Below are 16,961 nucleotides of genomic sequence, written 5' to 3' on the forward strand. Positions count from 1 at the left end.
CATCTGAGATTGTCATGCGAAAGTATGAAAGGGTAATAGCATGGCTGAAAGATAAGGTACCACCACAGGATATAGATTGGGTAAAAATAGACCGAACAAGGCAGGAACCCAAGGAGACAGTTCACGAGTTTTATGAAAGATTGTTGAAAACATTCAAGCAATACAGTGGACTAGATGTAATGGATCCCAAAGACATAGGGCAGTTCGTGTCAAAGTTTGTCTTGGGGTTGAGACCTGATATTTGTTTGATGATACAGCAACATTTAATCTGTTGGCAGAACAAACCACTAGATGAGATTTTACGATATGCGAGGTACTGCAGTGACGAGATAGATTCTAAAGCCAAGAATCTAAAGGAGAAATTGATGGTGGTGCAAATGCAGTCCGCTGGGAAGGGTGGTCAGCAGAAGCAGGGGATGGGACGAAAACCAAATGGTCAGAACAAGGATAATGAAGAAGGGCAGAGACCTAGGATAGACTTTGCCACTTTAAAGAAAACGACAAAGTGTCATCTGTGTCACCAGGTGGGGCATTGGCGACGCGAGTGTCCCTTTAACCCTGAAAACGGAGGGCAAGAAGTAGAAGAGCAGGTCCAAGAAGACCCAGTGCAAAAAGTGACAGTCCCAAGCAGTAAGGTGGCCAAAGGGGGGACTTCGGCTCCACGGGCCCAATTCCCACAGCCACCGAAGATAACAGCTGGAGGAAAGGTCTTTAAACAAATGCCTCTGTTTATTGAGGAAGAAAAATGTTATTACATTGATCCATTGACAGGACAACGGGTGAGCAGTGAAGAAGACTGTACCCTCGGGGCAGTTCTAGAAGTGGATCAGAGAGGGCCATTTGTTGAGGCAGAAGTGGCAGGGTGTCCCACTACGTTCTTAGTGGACACTGGAGCTACTCGTTCGACTCTGAGATCAGCGGTAGTTCCAGACTTGCCAATGTCAGGGGAAACAATTCAGGTGGTAGGAGTCGCAAATAAGAGAATGACTAGTCCGTTGACAGAACCAGTATCTGTGAAAATAGGAAATCATATGAACGAACATCAGTTTGTGGTTTGTGACTCGAGTCCGGTATGTCTGTTAGGTAGGGATTTGTTATGCAAATTGAATTGCACCATATACTGCACCCCACAAGGAGTGGAGGTACAGACTACCGACGATGATGCTACCTTTAAGGTGGCCAATTCAAAATTCTGTGTAGAACTATATCCTACTCTGACTGTAGAAGATCTTCCACAAGACTTAAGAGATGCAGTGGCGTCAGAGGTGTGGGATTTCACAGGAGAAGATATAGGATTGATTAAAGGGGTAGAACCGGTAAAAATTCTGGTAAAACCAAATGTTGAGTTTCCAAGAACGCCTCAATACAAATTGTCCCAGGAAACGATTGCGGGAATAAAGCCTGTGATCGAGTCAATGATACAGCAGGGAATACTGAAGGAAATCGTGGGCAGTCCTTGTAACTCCCCGATTATGGGTTTGCAGAAACCTAGTGGGAAGTTTAGGATAGTTCAGGATTTACGAAAGATTAACAACATAGTCGTTTCATGTTGTCCCGTGGTACCGAATCCATCAGTAATATTGTTTCAAATACCATGTCAAGCAGAATGGTTCACAGTGATAGATCTTTGTCAGGCTTTCTTTTCAATCCCATTGGATGAAGAGAGCAGGTACCTTTTTGCGTTTAAAATGGAAGATCGCGTTTTAACATGGTGTCGAATTCCACAAGGATTCACAGACAGTCCATCCATCTTTAATCAGTTGTTGAAGAAGAATCTTGAGAATCTAGTACTGCCACAGAACTCGGTTCTGGTACAGTACATAGATGACCTACTTGTTGCGTCAGAAACAGAGGAAGCTTGTAAAGTAGATTCAATTGCCTTACTGAATCATTTAGCTGAAAATGGACATAAGGTATCTCCGAGCAAGTTACAGTATTGTCTGACAGAAGTACAGTATCTAGGGCACAGGTTAGAAAAAGGGAAACGTAAGGTGTCCCCAGAGAGGATTGAGGCGATAATGAAAATGAATGCGCCTACAACACAGAGAGAGGTTAGAATGTTCCTAGGAATGGTGAGTTACTGCCGACAGTGGATAGTTAACTTTTCACTGAAAGCAAAACCCTTACAGAAACTGACGCACAAGGAGGTGAGTGATCCGGTACCATGGGATGAAGAATGTCTGGTGGCGTTTTTACAGCTGAGAGACGATTTATGTCGTGCTCCGGCTCTGGGAATGCCAGATTATGAAAAGTCGTTTTCACTCTATTGCTGTGAGAGAGAGGGATGTGCTTTGTCAGTCTTGGCACAGACCCACGGTAATGCCCGTAGACCAGTTGCATATTTTTCGGCTACATTAGATCCAGTAGCCGCAGCGTTGCCCGGATGTCTTAAATCCGTTGCTGCAACGGGTGTCAGCATTGAAAGGAGCGAGAGTATTGTGATGGGACATCCAGTAGTGGTGTATGTACCGCATTCAGTTGAATTGTTAATGACCAGGACGAAGACGCAGCATCTGACCAATAGTAGGCTCACGCGTTATGAGCAAGTTATACTTGCCGCAGAAAACGTGACTCTCAGGAGATGCTCTGTCTTGAATCCTGCTACTTTGATGCCATTACCTACTGTAATAGAAGGCGAAGGATGTGAAGACCACGATTGCCTTGATGTGACTGAACTATGCACGAAACCCAGACCAGATATAGTGGATGAGCCATTGTCTGACCCCGATGAAATTTACTTTGTTGATGGCTCATGTTTAAGAGACGATACTGGTCGGTTAAGAGCAGCTTATGCTGTTTGTACCATTACTGGAGTTGTGGAAGCCGCTTGCCTGGAAGGAGTACATTCCGCACAGGTAGCAGAGATTATTGCCCTAACTCGTGCCTGCATAGCAGGAAATGGAAAGAGAGTCACCATCTACACGGACAGCCAATATGGTTTCGGTGTGGTTCATGATTTCGGGCAGTTGTGGTCTCAGAGGGGTTACATGACCTCCTCTGGTTCGCCCATTCGAAATGGAGAATTTGTGCGATTGCTGATAGAAGCATTACAAGGTCCTGTTGATATTGCAGTAGTGAAGTGTGTAGCTCATACTAAGAATACAGATTTTGTGTCACAAGGTAATAGATATGCTGATGAAGTCGCACGCTATTGTGCGGAACAAAGTTATTCTTTCTCAAAGGTGGAAATAGAAGGTGCAGAAGAAAAGACTGAATTAAGTATGATGTTAGAAACTGTAGACACTTGGGAGGATTTAAGGATAATGCAGGAGAACGCACCTGAAACAGAGAAAAAGGCATGGGAAATAGCAGGCTGTGTGCGAAGTGAAATGGATTTTTGGGTTTCAGCAGATGGGAGAGCTGTGTTACCTGAAGAATTAGCTAATCCCATGGCGAGAGAAATACATGGTCCAGTACATCTAGGAAGGGATGCTATGATGAGAGTTTTTAGGCAGACTTGGTATTGCCCGAAATTCAGAATAGCAGCAGAATCAGTATGTAAGCGATGTGTTACCTGCCAACAACTGAACGTAGGCAAACGAACACCAGTCACACTGAGTCACATTGGGAGGTCAGGGGGGCCTTTCAATAGAATGCAACTAGACTTCATCGAAATGCCAAGAGTCAATCGCCTTCGGTATGTGTTGGTGATTGTATGCGTATTTTCCAGATGGGTTGAAGCGTACCCTACACGTAGGTGCGATACTCTCACAGTGGCTAAATTGTTGCTCAGGGAGTTGATACCGCGCTTCGGGGTGCCTGCCTCTTTGGAATCGGACAGAGGAAAACATTTTAACAGCGAAATAGTGAAGATGTTGTGCTCCACACTGAATATCGATCAAAAGCTGCATTGTAGTTATCGACCAGAAGCTTCAGGAATTGTGGAACAAGTGAATGGCACTTTGAAAAATAGATTGGCTAAAGTAGTGGCATCCACATCTTTGAGTTGGCCAGATGCTCTTCCATTGGTGCTCATGAGCATGCGCAGCACACCTGATAGGAGGACAGGTCTCTCTCCCCACGAGATCCTGATGGGGAGGGCCATGAGACTTCCTACAGTTCCAACTACTGCTCTATTGAATATTACAGATGATCTGATCTTGGATTATTGTAAAGGACTGTCTGACGCCATCCATTCTGTGTCCCTTCAGGTGCATGCGGCTGAAGTTCCAGCAGCGAGGAACCTGTGTCATGACCTGAACCCAGGGGACTGGGTCCTGGTTAAAAAACACGTCCGGAAGAACTGCCTAGATGTTCGCTGGCGTGGGCCCTTTCAGGTAATCCTGATAACGAACACCGCGGTGAAGTGCGGGGGGCTGCCAAATTGGATCCATGCATCCCATACTAGAAGAGTTCCAGCACCTCTAGAAGGAACAGCTCCCATCCCAGACGAAAGCCCGGAAGTGGAAGAAGAGTCGCAAGAAGGGATTGAGGCAGCTGAGGAGGTGTCGGAAGAAGTTGGGAACGCATCAGATTCAGAAGAAGAGCGAAGGCAGGACGGCAGTGAGACAGAAGACGCAACCGAAGGAGAGAGCAGAAGTGAATACGACTCAGACTCAGATCCGTATCGGAGCGACCAAGAACCAAATGGGAGGACAAGGAATAGGAGAATAAGGCTTGGAGCTGCCACTTGGCCAACAAGAAGAAGAAGGCTAAGTTTGAGGTCGGCCCAAGAAGAAACGCTTACTCCTATATCCGAAGACTCAGATCCAGAAGAAGATATCCAGGATCCAGCCGAGGAGGGTCTTAGAAGATCAAGTAGGGTGCGAGTGCCTAGCAGAAGATACTCTACTCCCGATTGGACCTACCTCGTTGCAGATGTCTGGGAGACACAGAACAGGGAGGATCAGGGAAGTGGAACTGATCAGAACTGACCCGATCATCACAGTGCAAATAAAGTTTCTACTGCCAGGAGCGGAGACCGAAAGGTTGCTGACACTCAACATCGTTCATCCTGCTCTCCTGAGTGGAATAAGAAAATTGCTTTTAGAGACAGTTGAGTTTCCAGTTTGCTGTTCACGATATCCAATATTGGAGGGAACTCTTCTTCGTTTGGAAATGCTTGAACGAGTAGTAGAATTGCTAGGAGTGCTTATTGTTGTGGACTAAAACCATACTACGAATGTCTTCAAAGGGGTGCAGATCTGGAAAAGTGAAGAAAGTGATCTTGATTAGAACGGACCCCTTTGTAATTGTGGATATAGAACTGATAGTACCAGGATTAGAAATTGAAAAAACGCTAACTCTCAATTTCGTCCGTCCACTTGTCTTGAGCGAAATAAGGAGAATAATCCTAGAAAAGGTTGACTTTCCATGGTGTGGTACGAACTGTCCAGAACCTGAGGGAATGATACTTCGGATGGACGTTTATGAAGAAGTAGTGTCACTCCTTGAGTCATACATAACTTCAGACGAAAATAAGACTTTTGAAAAGAAATTGTAAACTTGTTGCAGGATAACCTAGCGCCGAGTGGAAGAAGAAAAGTGATAGGGGTTTCATTTTAGTGGATGGAGAAGGGCTAGGGTTGTCTATTTTCTACTGGACTTTGAACTGTTTTGCGGAAACAAATTGTCAAGCTTCCAAGTGTTTCAAGAAAGACATTGCAAGAGAGAAAGACTTTGTTTGAAAAGAAGAGGAAGTGAATGCTGGAAGAAAGTCGAAAACTACACTGTTTGAGAACATGGAGGCTGGCAACCCGAACCGCAGGGCAAAATGTATAGCTGTTACATTTTTAGGAGTAGTGGTTTCTCTTATAATTCTAGTGGTAACTGTTTCATTCCTAGCGGGACATGAAGGGGATGGAACCACAGTTAAGGAGGATAAGGGAGTGTCAACACCGAGAACTACCATTATTAAGGAGAAGGGAAACATCAATGAGAAAGACAAAGCGTTGTTAGATGCAGAAGTAAAAAGGTTACACATGGATGAGTCACAGGGGAATTACAAGTCAAATGCTTATGCTAAGTTGCTTTATGAATATGTTGATGCCATGGAGGTAAAGGACTGCTATGTATGTATGCAATTACCAATTTCGGTGGAGGAGGGTATCAAATACCATCATCTCCCGTTGACATATGGGATAACGTGCAGTTTATTGTTAAGTATGTTTTATGGACGAGACGGATTTGAGTATTACTTCTCGAATTTCGACTCGACATTGCCAGAGGTTCCGAATTTCAAGCATTTGAACAAATGGGACTACTACAAAAGCGAAGACAGATTACACAAATGGTTTATTCCATGGAGAACGTTAGATACTTCACATGCTCGAATAAACAATCTGACTTGTCAAATATCAGAAGTTGAGAAAAAGTTTATAGCACAGGTAGATACTAGATACAGGAAGCAGAAGGTATTGAAGGCATCAGGACAAGGAGAAACAGATTGGACCAAGGAGGAAAGGGCACAACAACGAAAAGGTAGTATTGGTCCAATTGCTTTGGATAAGGAGAAACGGGGGAAACTGTGCATTCACAGGAGTTACTCCTATTATGAAAACGTTTATGTAGGACAAGTCAATTGCGAACATGCTTTTCAATTGGAGTACTACTCTAAGAACTTCATGAAAGGGATGCAAGCAATACCAAATGTATATTTTGTATGTGGAAGATATGCCTATGTGAAGTTACCAGATAATTGGTACGGATCATGCTATCTGGCTGTTGTCTTCCCTAAAATATATCATGTTGAGAATTTAGACACGCCTAAGAAAGAAATATCAACTAGATGGAAGCGAGGGCTGGGTGCAGCAGAAGTAGTTGGAGATGTAATAGGTGCTGCATTCCCTTTCTTAGGATTGATAATGAATGACATTAAGATCAGGAGGTTAGCTACAGTCGTAGATAGACTGTCTGCCAGTACTGCAAGATCCTTGATGCTGATAGAAGGGGAGATGCAATCGATTAGGGCAATGGTTCTTCAGAACCGACTTGCTTTAGATGTTCTGTTAGCAAAAGAGGGAGGAGTCTGTAGGGCCTTGAAGGTCCAGGAATGTTGTACTTACATTCCAGACAATTCAAAGCCTCTAGAGAAGTATATACAAAACATCACTGCCATACACTACGAAATTGAGGACCTGGCAAAGGTAAATGTGTGGGAAAAAGTGGGTCATGGAATGGGTAAAGTTGGAAGTTGGTTTGCCAACTTAGGAAAGGGTATCGTTTGGTACATATTGAAGCCCATCATCATAGTAGTGATTTGTGTAATCACTTTGTGGGGATTGGTGCGTTTGTATCAATGGTATAGAGCAAATAGGTTACAGAGAGCTATGAAGAAACAGGAAGAAGAGTTGACAGCGATGCAGGACACCCAATACAAAAGTCTGAAAGCATTAGAGAGTATGAAAAGAAGTGGTACTGTCCTGACTTCACTTTAAAAGGTTCTACATTTTTAGTGTCATGGTGATGATGACCCCTGAAGGTCATCAAAGGGGGGACTGAGAGAGCACAAGTTTGGAAAAAAATGTATAAGTACGCCATATTTACAAGCACGTAGTTAGTTAACATGTACTTTGCACCAGAGTGTTTATATTTAGAAGTGAAATACACCGAGTGTCTTATATTCAGTGGTGAAATGCATAGAATGTTTAAGTAGAGTAACAATAATCATAACTGTGTGAGACTAATGTAGAAATGTTTGGGATGAATATGAAAACCTCACGTTCTCATGTTACAGGAATAATGTAAGAGTTGAATGTAACTCTAAAACCCAGTATTTTGTGTAGGCCTCATGGCAATTCACAAGCAAATCTAAACGTGCTGCTAAAATAATGTGAGACAAGGTTGACATGGTTCTTTCAAAATGTACTATTGAACTTGGGGTTAAAAGTATATGCTTTATAGATGTGTTATTTTAGAAACGTATGCTAGTTAAGAATGTTTGCTGTTTAAATCAAGTTAACGTTTTAAGAGTGCAGGAACCTGCTGCATGTAAATCAAGTAGGCCAGAGCAGATAATGTCATGTAGTTTAAATCGTCATGTGCTCGTTAGAGGAGAGGTCGTGAGGTGTCCAGTATGGAGCTCTGAGAGTGTTTTATGGCCTAAGATATGGTGAAGTCTGGAATTTGAGGCCCACTGCAGGACGAGCTGTATGCAGGTGCGAGGGTCCTAATCAGCTCGAATGAAAGGGACTTTGTTCAGTGGCGCCTTGCGCAGGCCTGTAGGAGTTTCCAGGAATTTCAGGGGGTATCAGCGCACGGAAGAAGAAGCCTGGGAACCAAGGTCAACTATAACGAGGGTCTTCAAGAGTACCATCATGGAGTTTACCGCGCAAAGATGTACCACGTGAGGGGCGTCCCAAGGGGCGTTTCTATTGGAAATGTGATTTGGTATTAGGGAAAGTGACCCGGGAGGAGAGCAGGGCAGATGATTTTGGGAGCCTAAGGAAGCGGATGGGTAGGCAGATAGGCTGATCAGGAGAGACCCATTATCTGAGAAGAGACAAAGAGAAGTGCGTGATCTTCTTAGGAAATCACCACGGCTGACACCTAGAGGGTTAAGATCTTGCTAAGTAGGGATGTCATTTAGTGTAGTGTAGGGACAGACTAACCTTAATTTTCTTTTCTGTAATGACTTTGAGGTTGCAACTTGTATCCATTTTAGCAACCCTGATGGTATTCGAACTTGTACTTATTATTTTGTTCTTCAGACTCAGACTATTCAAGAAGTTCATGTTCATAGTGATACCGATATACCTTTTGAATCTCATTTTGAGAAGTTTGTATCTTCAGTTATCTTTGACTTTATATTAAATCTTTAAAACTTAATTTTGGTCAGTGGTCATTTAGAGTGGTGTAAGTTCTTAAATTGATTTTTTATTGTGAGATTACCTTTTACTCAAGACAGGTACCAACGATTCAGTCGACAGGAAATGGGATTTGGTAAGATAATTAGTAACCAGTAATCCCGCGTTAGCACCTCTCAACATGCTGTGTGGATTGTGGAGGGGAATGAGAGCATCAGAGGCTGTAATTGAAGGCACAAATTGAGGCTTTCCTCGCCTCCTGTTGCTCTCTGACACTGGAGCCTGGGAAGGAAGGAAAGGGAACCCTGCTCATCTCCTGTCTCCTTAGGTTCTGCCACAGAAAGGCAAACAGTTGGCAGAGCCCAAGTAAAATCAGGGCATGAGTGCTGCCCACTTTCACAGCTTCTGTTATGTGCACACACCAGCAACTGTGAGAAACACCCACAGAAAGAGTGGAGAAACCCACTTAAGATTCAGAGGGGCAAGTGCGTCTCCCAGGAGGCTGCATTTTCTAGGTAAGACAATTCTCCCTCATGAGGCAGAATGTTCTAATATAATAATCAGTTGGGGGGGGGGGAATAAATCACATATGTCAATATGCCAGAGTCTCCGGGAATTTTGACTTGGAGTCCCTCAACCACACTTTCACAACTTGCGGTGGATAGTGTCATCATTGGGTCTGTTTCTTGAATGTTCTTTTCTCCATGTGACTTACCGTCCGCCACAAAGAGGCAGACTGTCTGGATGGTGACAGTGGTGACAAGTTAAAATGATCTCCTATCTTGCATTTGAGAATGTATTTTAACAAAGAAAGTGAGGCTTGGGACAAGGTTAAAGGAAACAAGGTTAAAAGAAAAAAGGCGGTGTAGTAGTGAATGAGTTATTGAGCCACAACACCTCGTGGCTGGGTCAGCATGTCTTGGACATGAAATGCCAAAACAGTATTTTTGTCCTTTGTCAGGACCAAAATAGTAGAAGGCCAGTGGTTCTGGACAATAAGCCCATTCTGCTCGTGACAGACTAATGTTATAGCTGCAGACTTTAGCCCAAAACATAAAACAGGGTGTGCCATACCCCGTGGAACACGAGAAAAGGTCAGGCCGTAGTTAAAGACTCAATTTGAGACATTTGAAACAGAACTACTGCTGGTCTTCCTCACCCAAATGTTCTAACAGCGTTATCATCTAGTGTAGTGGGCTATACCTGTCTTTAAAGACCTACTTCCTTGGTATAGACTTTCAACTTTGGCTCATGCCAATAATGCTGGAGTAGGCCTTCAATAGCTGGTGTATCTGCTACATCGGATATAAAGCTATATTATTTATCTCCATCAAAGACAAGCAAGGAATACATGCCAATTCTGCCTTCTTTCATTGTGAAACTGATTACAAAAACATAATGGACTGTGTCAGCTTATCCTTTTCTGTTAGCAGGATGTACCTGCTCACCTTCCTCTTTCTCTCTCTATATATCTCTCTCCTCAGTCTCCTGTTTCTCAGCTTGTGAATATCAAAAAGTGGTCTTACTCTATTAGTTTTTTCCTTCCCACTCCTACATGAAATGGGCCAAACAAACTCCTTCAAACACATTAGGAAATAAAGGTGTTGGTTTCACCCTACTGAGGTGCAGGGTAGCTGTTATGCAGCTGCTCTTGAAGGATGACCGGGAGGATGGCTGATGGACTGACATATGGCAAAGGATAAAATTAAGTGTAGCGGCAATGGTAAAGCAAGCTTAGCCTTAGCCTTCAGTCCTTTTGAGGTGGGTACATATTGAATATCATACATTTGGTAATAGTAACATAAGTTATTTACACTACTTTAGAAATAGCAGAAGTGCAGTACTTAGCATTGCAGACAGAATGACAGCAGTATGGTATTTAGCATTATATGAGAACTTGTTGTTATTTTACTGCTGGAAAATGCTGCCCTGGTAACCAGCCAGGTCCCTTGCCTGACAGACTTGTGGCACGCTGTGAGGTTCTCTCAGAAGAGGGGCAGTGGGAGGACACAAATGACTTGCCCTGCTGGGAGGCCCATTGTGCAATCAGCTCTTGCAAAGGCACCATGTTTGAACTTGGTATAATATGGAAATAAAAGTAACCTGGCTTGGCTATAATTTTACATATTTTAATATGCAGGATATAGACACTGTGGCAATCAGAGAGTGAGCATCCTGTCATACAAGATCACAATGTGGTTTGCACTATGCCATTTCTTCTCTTCGTTTTTCCCCTTCACATGATACAATTGTCATAATTTCTAAACAAAATATCATATGACAATAATAATAAGTAATAATAATGCCAATAATAATAATAATATTAATAATATTTACTTTCTCCAGCAACTTTCTTACAATGCACACAATGAAAAAGAAAGTCAGAGAACAATTTCAAACTTACTGCAATAGATAGCAGACTTAATAAAATAATAAATCAAGAAAAGTATCACCATAAAACTCTCAACGTTTTCTTAAAACATCACAAATGATCACTAATAAAAAGAATCATTTTCTTAATGGTTTCTCTACTGTTTTCTTCCAGGAAAAGTAAAGGGCTCATAATCCAGGTATTTTTATTACAGTTGTTAAACATGACAAACAAGACTGTTTCAGAGGAACAATTCGCCACCTGTGCACATGTTCTATAAGTGACTTCTGTACTTAGTACATGGTGTGATCATGGACAAATTACTTAACCTCGGTACGGATCAGTGGCTACATATCAGAAACATATAGAAATGGGCTGAGTGCCATCATGAAGCAATACATAAATAAGCAGGCATAAAACTTTGCTTGTTAATTTACATGTATTCCTCTCTCTGGCCATAACAATTTAGGAGAGAAAGGCGTATCATCAAGCGCAGAAAGCAATCTGAGTGAGAATTGTAAACTTTAATGAGTAGGGAGTGAGGCCCCCACACTTGCCTTACTTCTAGTGCTTACTTTTAGTAGCAACTCCTTCCAGACGAATGATGTTTGGATGATCAAATTGTCCCATGATGCTGGCTTCACTCAGGAAATCTCTCCTCTGCTTCTCCGTATAACCGGCCTTCAAGGTTTTAATAGCCACACAAATCTCTTTTTTGGAGGGAAGTTTTAAACGACCACTGCACACTTCCCCAAACTCCCCTGTAGGGAAAGAGAAACATTATGGATGACTTAATGCACACAGAAAAAAAAAAACACTGAGTACTATTACTCTGGGTAAAGGAAATCCCTTTAACCCCTTCGACGCTCATGACAAGCTCAGCTCGTCATGAGGTACACCTCTCGTACGCTCATGACGAGCTGAGCTCGTCATGAACCGCGGGTTTTTTAAAACTTCAGCGCACAGCGGGAAAATGCACCGCACGGATGGTGTTAATATACAATTCTATGAAGAGACAAAAGGGTAGCTAACTCTTTGCAAAAAAACTAATTATAAAAGTTAGTGTTATTACTTTTAATATTACTATCAGAGAATCCTGCAGTGTGAATATAAACATTTGTATCCAGTTTGTCGATCATGGTTCACTTGTAACTACTCTCCTGTGATAGAATATAATTTATGTTCCGGCACCATGTTTGTGGTATAAATGTAGATGATTATGAGATAAATGATAATGTTTGGCATTTTTCAAAATATTTTTTAAAGGAGATTTGTGTAGGGCAATGCAAAATAGGCATGCATTGTCTTTTGCCCAGATGTACTTGTTACCTCTTGAAACGTTTTGAGTAGTTTTTTAAGTTTACTTCTCAGGGCATCCATAAAGTCTGTCCACTACATTGGAATTCGTGTCAGCCAGCATTTGAAACCTGCTCCTTATTGAAGTGTTTTTTGCTACCACCATATGGCCTCATTTATGAGGTTTTGCCAGAGGGGAGCACCGCAGGCCTTCCTACTGGGCTGCCATACAGTGAAAGAAAAGGACAGGAATGCGCCGTATCTGTCTTCAAAGACAGCTATGTAAAGCATTTAAAACCACCATCACAGTAAATAATTAAGACACAACACATAATAAAAATCCAACAACAATTTATAACAATAGGAAATATTTTTATCTTTAAAATGACACCAAAACGACAAAAATCCAATGTAGGGAACCGGAGATATGAATTTTCAAAGATTTATTAAAATATAGCAATTAGAAGATTATAGTACCATATTGTGATACCTGCTTGCGATAGACCAGGTCAAAGTCAAATTTTCAGGCCATACGCGATGGAGCCCTGAATGGCTACAGCTCGCGGCAGGTCCCGGTCTCAGTTTCTACCTTCACACTTAGAAACTTTTCTGAAGCTTTTCTTCTCGAGGCCCCTCAAACCTCCCAGTCAGTCCGGATTCGTGAGGGTTCGCTGGCTTCACTTGTGACGAGGGCCAGGTCACCTTCTCTGGAGCGGACTTGGAAAATATTTCAAAATCGCTTCAGCGGGGCAACCCAGGAATCCAGGCTGGCATGCGATGGAAGGCAGGCGGCTTGACTTTCGCGCTTGCTCCCGGTCACCTTTTCTACGAGCTGACTTAGAAACTTTTCTGGAGCTTTTTCTCATTGGGTCTCTCGATGCTCTTCATGTAGCCGGATACAGTGAGGGTTCACCGGATTCAGTTTTCTTCTAGTCCCGGGCAATCTCTGGAAGGTCGAGCGATGGAGTGTTTAGCTGGGCAAACCTGGTTGACTTGGCCGGCTCACGGTTGAAGGCAGGCGGCCTGGCTGGCCAGGTTGAGTCGGTCCCTCTATGGAGCTTTTTTTCAAAGTTGCTCCGATGTTCTCCAAACTTCTTGACTTACTTCTTTCTGAAGTTCCTCAAGGGGTCCCAAATTGTCTCAAACTCACTCCAAGGGTCTGGAAGCTCTAAGAATGTCCTTGAAAGTTGAGGACGTCAGTTCCCACAATCCACAGGTACAAAACCCTTACAAATTCACTGACGGTTCTCCAAGGTGTAGATGTAGTTGGTAATGTTCCAGAGGAGCTCTTTTAACCTGTAGCTTTCAGGGAGTCCACTCTTTAGTTTTTTTCCAGCAAGATAATCCAAAGTGCTGTAGTTTCAGATGGTGCGGTCTTCAGAGGTTGGGCCTTATAAATCTTTGCACAGCAAAACTTCTCAACAGGGCACTTCTTGCTTCAGTAAGTTTCAAGCAGCAGATCTGGAGGGCTCTGCCCCTCAGATACTTATTCCAAGTTCTCTGGGTCAAGCAGGAGGTCACTTCTGACCTATGGGAGCAGGGTAATTCCTCAAAGATATGACCACATCCTGTAGAGTGTGGCATTATTTTGTCCCAGAGTGCATCAAATCTTCCAAATCCATAATGGCTGATTTTCCAGAAAGGAGTTAAGAGCTGGCTAAATACACCTTTAGGATCACTAACTTACTTCCTTAATCCTACCATCTGCCTAAGGTGGGAAGTTCAGAGCTGTAAATGACACTGGTCTCCACTCTCCTCTTTGAACACCATAGTTTATGACTCCTCACCCTGGTCTGGTATTCCTATGGAACCGCACACTGCCCTGCCAGCAGAGCTGGTTAACCCCAGGGGTTTTTATCACCTCTTCAGCCTGGCTAATCCACTTAAATCTAACCAATTAGTGCAGAACACTGGAAGGCTGAATTTGGACTTACAAACAGGAAAGTCTTATAACTTGTATGTACACTTTAGGAGAAATTCAACATTATGGTATTGTTGGATTTATTAATACCATTCTGGAAAGTCTTTGAACAGACCCTCCAGGATATCGCGATTTCGCGATTTCGCGGTTTGCCGCGAAATCGGCACTTTTGTAAAAATGCCGCGATTTTTACAAAAGTGCCCGCGAAATCGGCACTTTCGTAGAAATCGCGGTATTTTTACAAAAGCTAATCCATGCCACTATATCCTGGGGGGTCTGTTTAAAGAGTTAAACAACACGCAAGGCCAAGGTCTGTTCTCTCGGGGATCAAATTCCTCGACTACTGAAACCCAGACAGGGTGTTTTTTTTCCCTTTTTTCCCGTACACACTGCACTGTTTGACAAAGATGTCATCTGATTTTAAACATGATCTCAAACCTGCGAACACTTACCTTTGCCCCAGCTTTCAAATCTGAAATGGAGATTTGGCCTGGTGGCAAAATCCCTTCTAGAGATTAGAAGAGAAAGTTTGCGCGCCAGTTTGAATCGGAGCCGTGCAATGCCGGGGTCAGCCTAACACAAAACACCAAGGCCACGAGACATAACGCAGGCGGCCTCAGACAAATTACCAATGTTGTGAAACAATTTTGCTCTGCAATCATTGCAAGTCAATATCAGACATCAGGAGAGGACCTGATAGACCGGAAACAAGAACCAAATAAGTGGCATTAGGTGAAGTTCTGTAGTAAAAATAATTAGAAGGGCCTAGTAAATCAAGAGTACAGTAAAACAGCTGCAAAACTCCCAATTACGCGATATTTACGCAATATTTACAAAACACAGTCACAGTGATTGAGGGGCATTAAAAGTACTTGGAAAACCAAAACTCTGTACATTGACAATGTGACCATAGCTCCCTCACTGTATTGAAAGTAACTACACATCACAGCAGAAGCATCTGTACACACATCCAGAAATTGCAGCCTAAAGCAAGTTCTATAACTATAGTTCTTTGATCTGGGCATGCAGTCATTTTCTTCTGGCTAGCTGGAGATTCAAGGTAAAAGGGTTTGGGGATTGGGAGGTAGTATAGGAACTTGGAGGCACAAAGTGTAGAGCCTTTGGAACTGTATTTCTTGTTCACTGTACAGCCTATATATTGACTCAAAAGAAGACCTTTATTTTAACGATCCAAGTGGCCATGGTAAAGAAGTGCACCAGAAATGCAGCAGCCGTTTTTGCCCACTTTTTGCATCCTAAGGGATTTACAAATTTCATAAAGGTCCCAGATGATTGTGCGGCCTCTTCAATATTATTAAATCTGTGTGCACCAATTTTGGTCACCTGTGCATCTCTAAGATGGTTGCCACGATGGCATGGGGAGATGTAGAAATTCATTTGACCACCTAACCTTTTGTCTGACATAGGCTAACCCATTAGTTCCACTGAATGTGTACGAAATAGGAAGTGTCACGTATTTCGTGTGCCCCTGATGCTACCGCCTGGGAGCAGGAATAGGAGAGTAAGAGAACCCTAAAACATTTCATAACATACAGGTACACTTGCACACTGCATTCACCTGTCTGGTCCTGGTCCCCCTTTCCCTCTTAGAGAAACACCATGTTATCTACATAGAAAGAACGTATTCAAACTCCAGTCTGTTTTTAATGCAGCACAGATCTGAACGTGCACTGAGGAGAACACATTTTGTTTGTCATTTGGCACACTATCCCAGTCTGTACCACTTTACATAATATGTTGCCAATTAATTTTTTTGTTTGTTTTTTAGCCATTCTCTCTTTCTACATCCTTCCCTTCTAACATCAGTACTCAAGGCATGATTCCTAGTTTTCAGTGGCTTGAAGCTCCTTGTTGAGCAGAAGAGCCTGCCTGTTATGTGTCTTTGCTTTGAATGCACCGAAACTCCCTAATACCCTCCCTTCCATTCCTTTGCCTATATCACACCCACCGTTCCCCTTGTTAATAATTCCTTGTGATGCTGATTTGATGTCTTTGAGTTACTTGTTTTCTCTTCCCTCTTGATCTTATATGTTACCAAGTGTCTGCAAAAGTGTACCACCCCTAGTTTCAGATGGTGGCACTGTTTTTAATTTTGAGATTAGCACAACAGCAGTGTTTATTTACACAATATAGATTGAAAATTAATAATCCCAACCGCTCATGCCACTATTATAGCTTTGTGTGACCTAAAATAGTCTGAATTGTCACACTTATTATGGGAAATGGCCCCTTGGGCGCCTTGGACCGGGTAGATCTGTGGTAGAAAATAAATGCCATTCAATTGCCAGAGGAGGTCCTTTATTACCTAGCCAGATACACGCCCAGCTTGATAGAGGCTTTGGTAAATACGACACCACAATGCCCTCAGGAGTGTTTGTTTTTATCTAATATGCACTGCAGCCTTTCTTCTTCAGGTCCAACCTCGCACAGTCACTACAGCCCTTTAGGGAAGATAGCTGTGCGTGCCCAAGTACCACCCTATACTCCTGGCCACATCACTGCATACGATTTTGCAGGTGGGGTGCCCACAATGCAAGCTGCACTGCCACTAATTACTTATTTTATTTACATATATTTATATAGTGTGCACCGGATGCCTGAATTGCTT

General features: G+C 42.8%; 1 protein-coding gene across 2 annotated transcripts in view; it reads right to left on the reverse strand.

The window, feature by feature from the left end:
- Positions 1–16,961, reverse strand: part of EPHA3 (EPH receptor A3) — a 960,369-nt gene that overhangs the window by 244,894 nt on the left and 698,514 nt on the right. For both annotated transcript variants that reach the window (XM_078657673.1, XM_078657672.1), the window contains exon 11: positions 11,691–11,876. In XM_078657673.1, coding sequence (XP_078513799.1) covers positions 11,691–11,876 — 186 coding nt within the window. The remainder of the gene's footprint in view (positions 1–11,690; positions 11,877–16,961) is intronic.

The sequence above is a fragment of the Lissotriton helveticus genome, chromosome 8 (genome assembly GCF_964261635.1).
Source record: "Lissotriton helveticus chromosome 8, aLisHel1.1, whole genome shotgun sequence".
NCBI classification, from domain to species: Eukaryota; Metazoa; Chordata; class Amphibia; order Caudata; family Salamandridae; genus Lissotriton; species Lissotriton helveticus.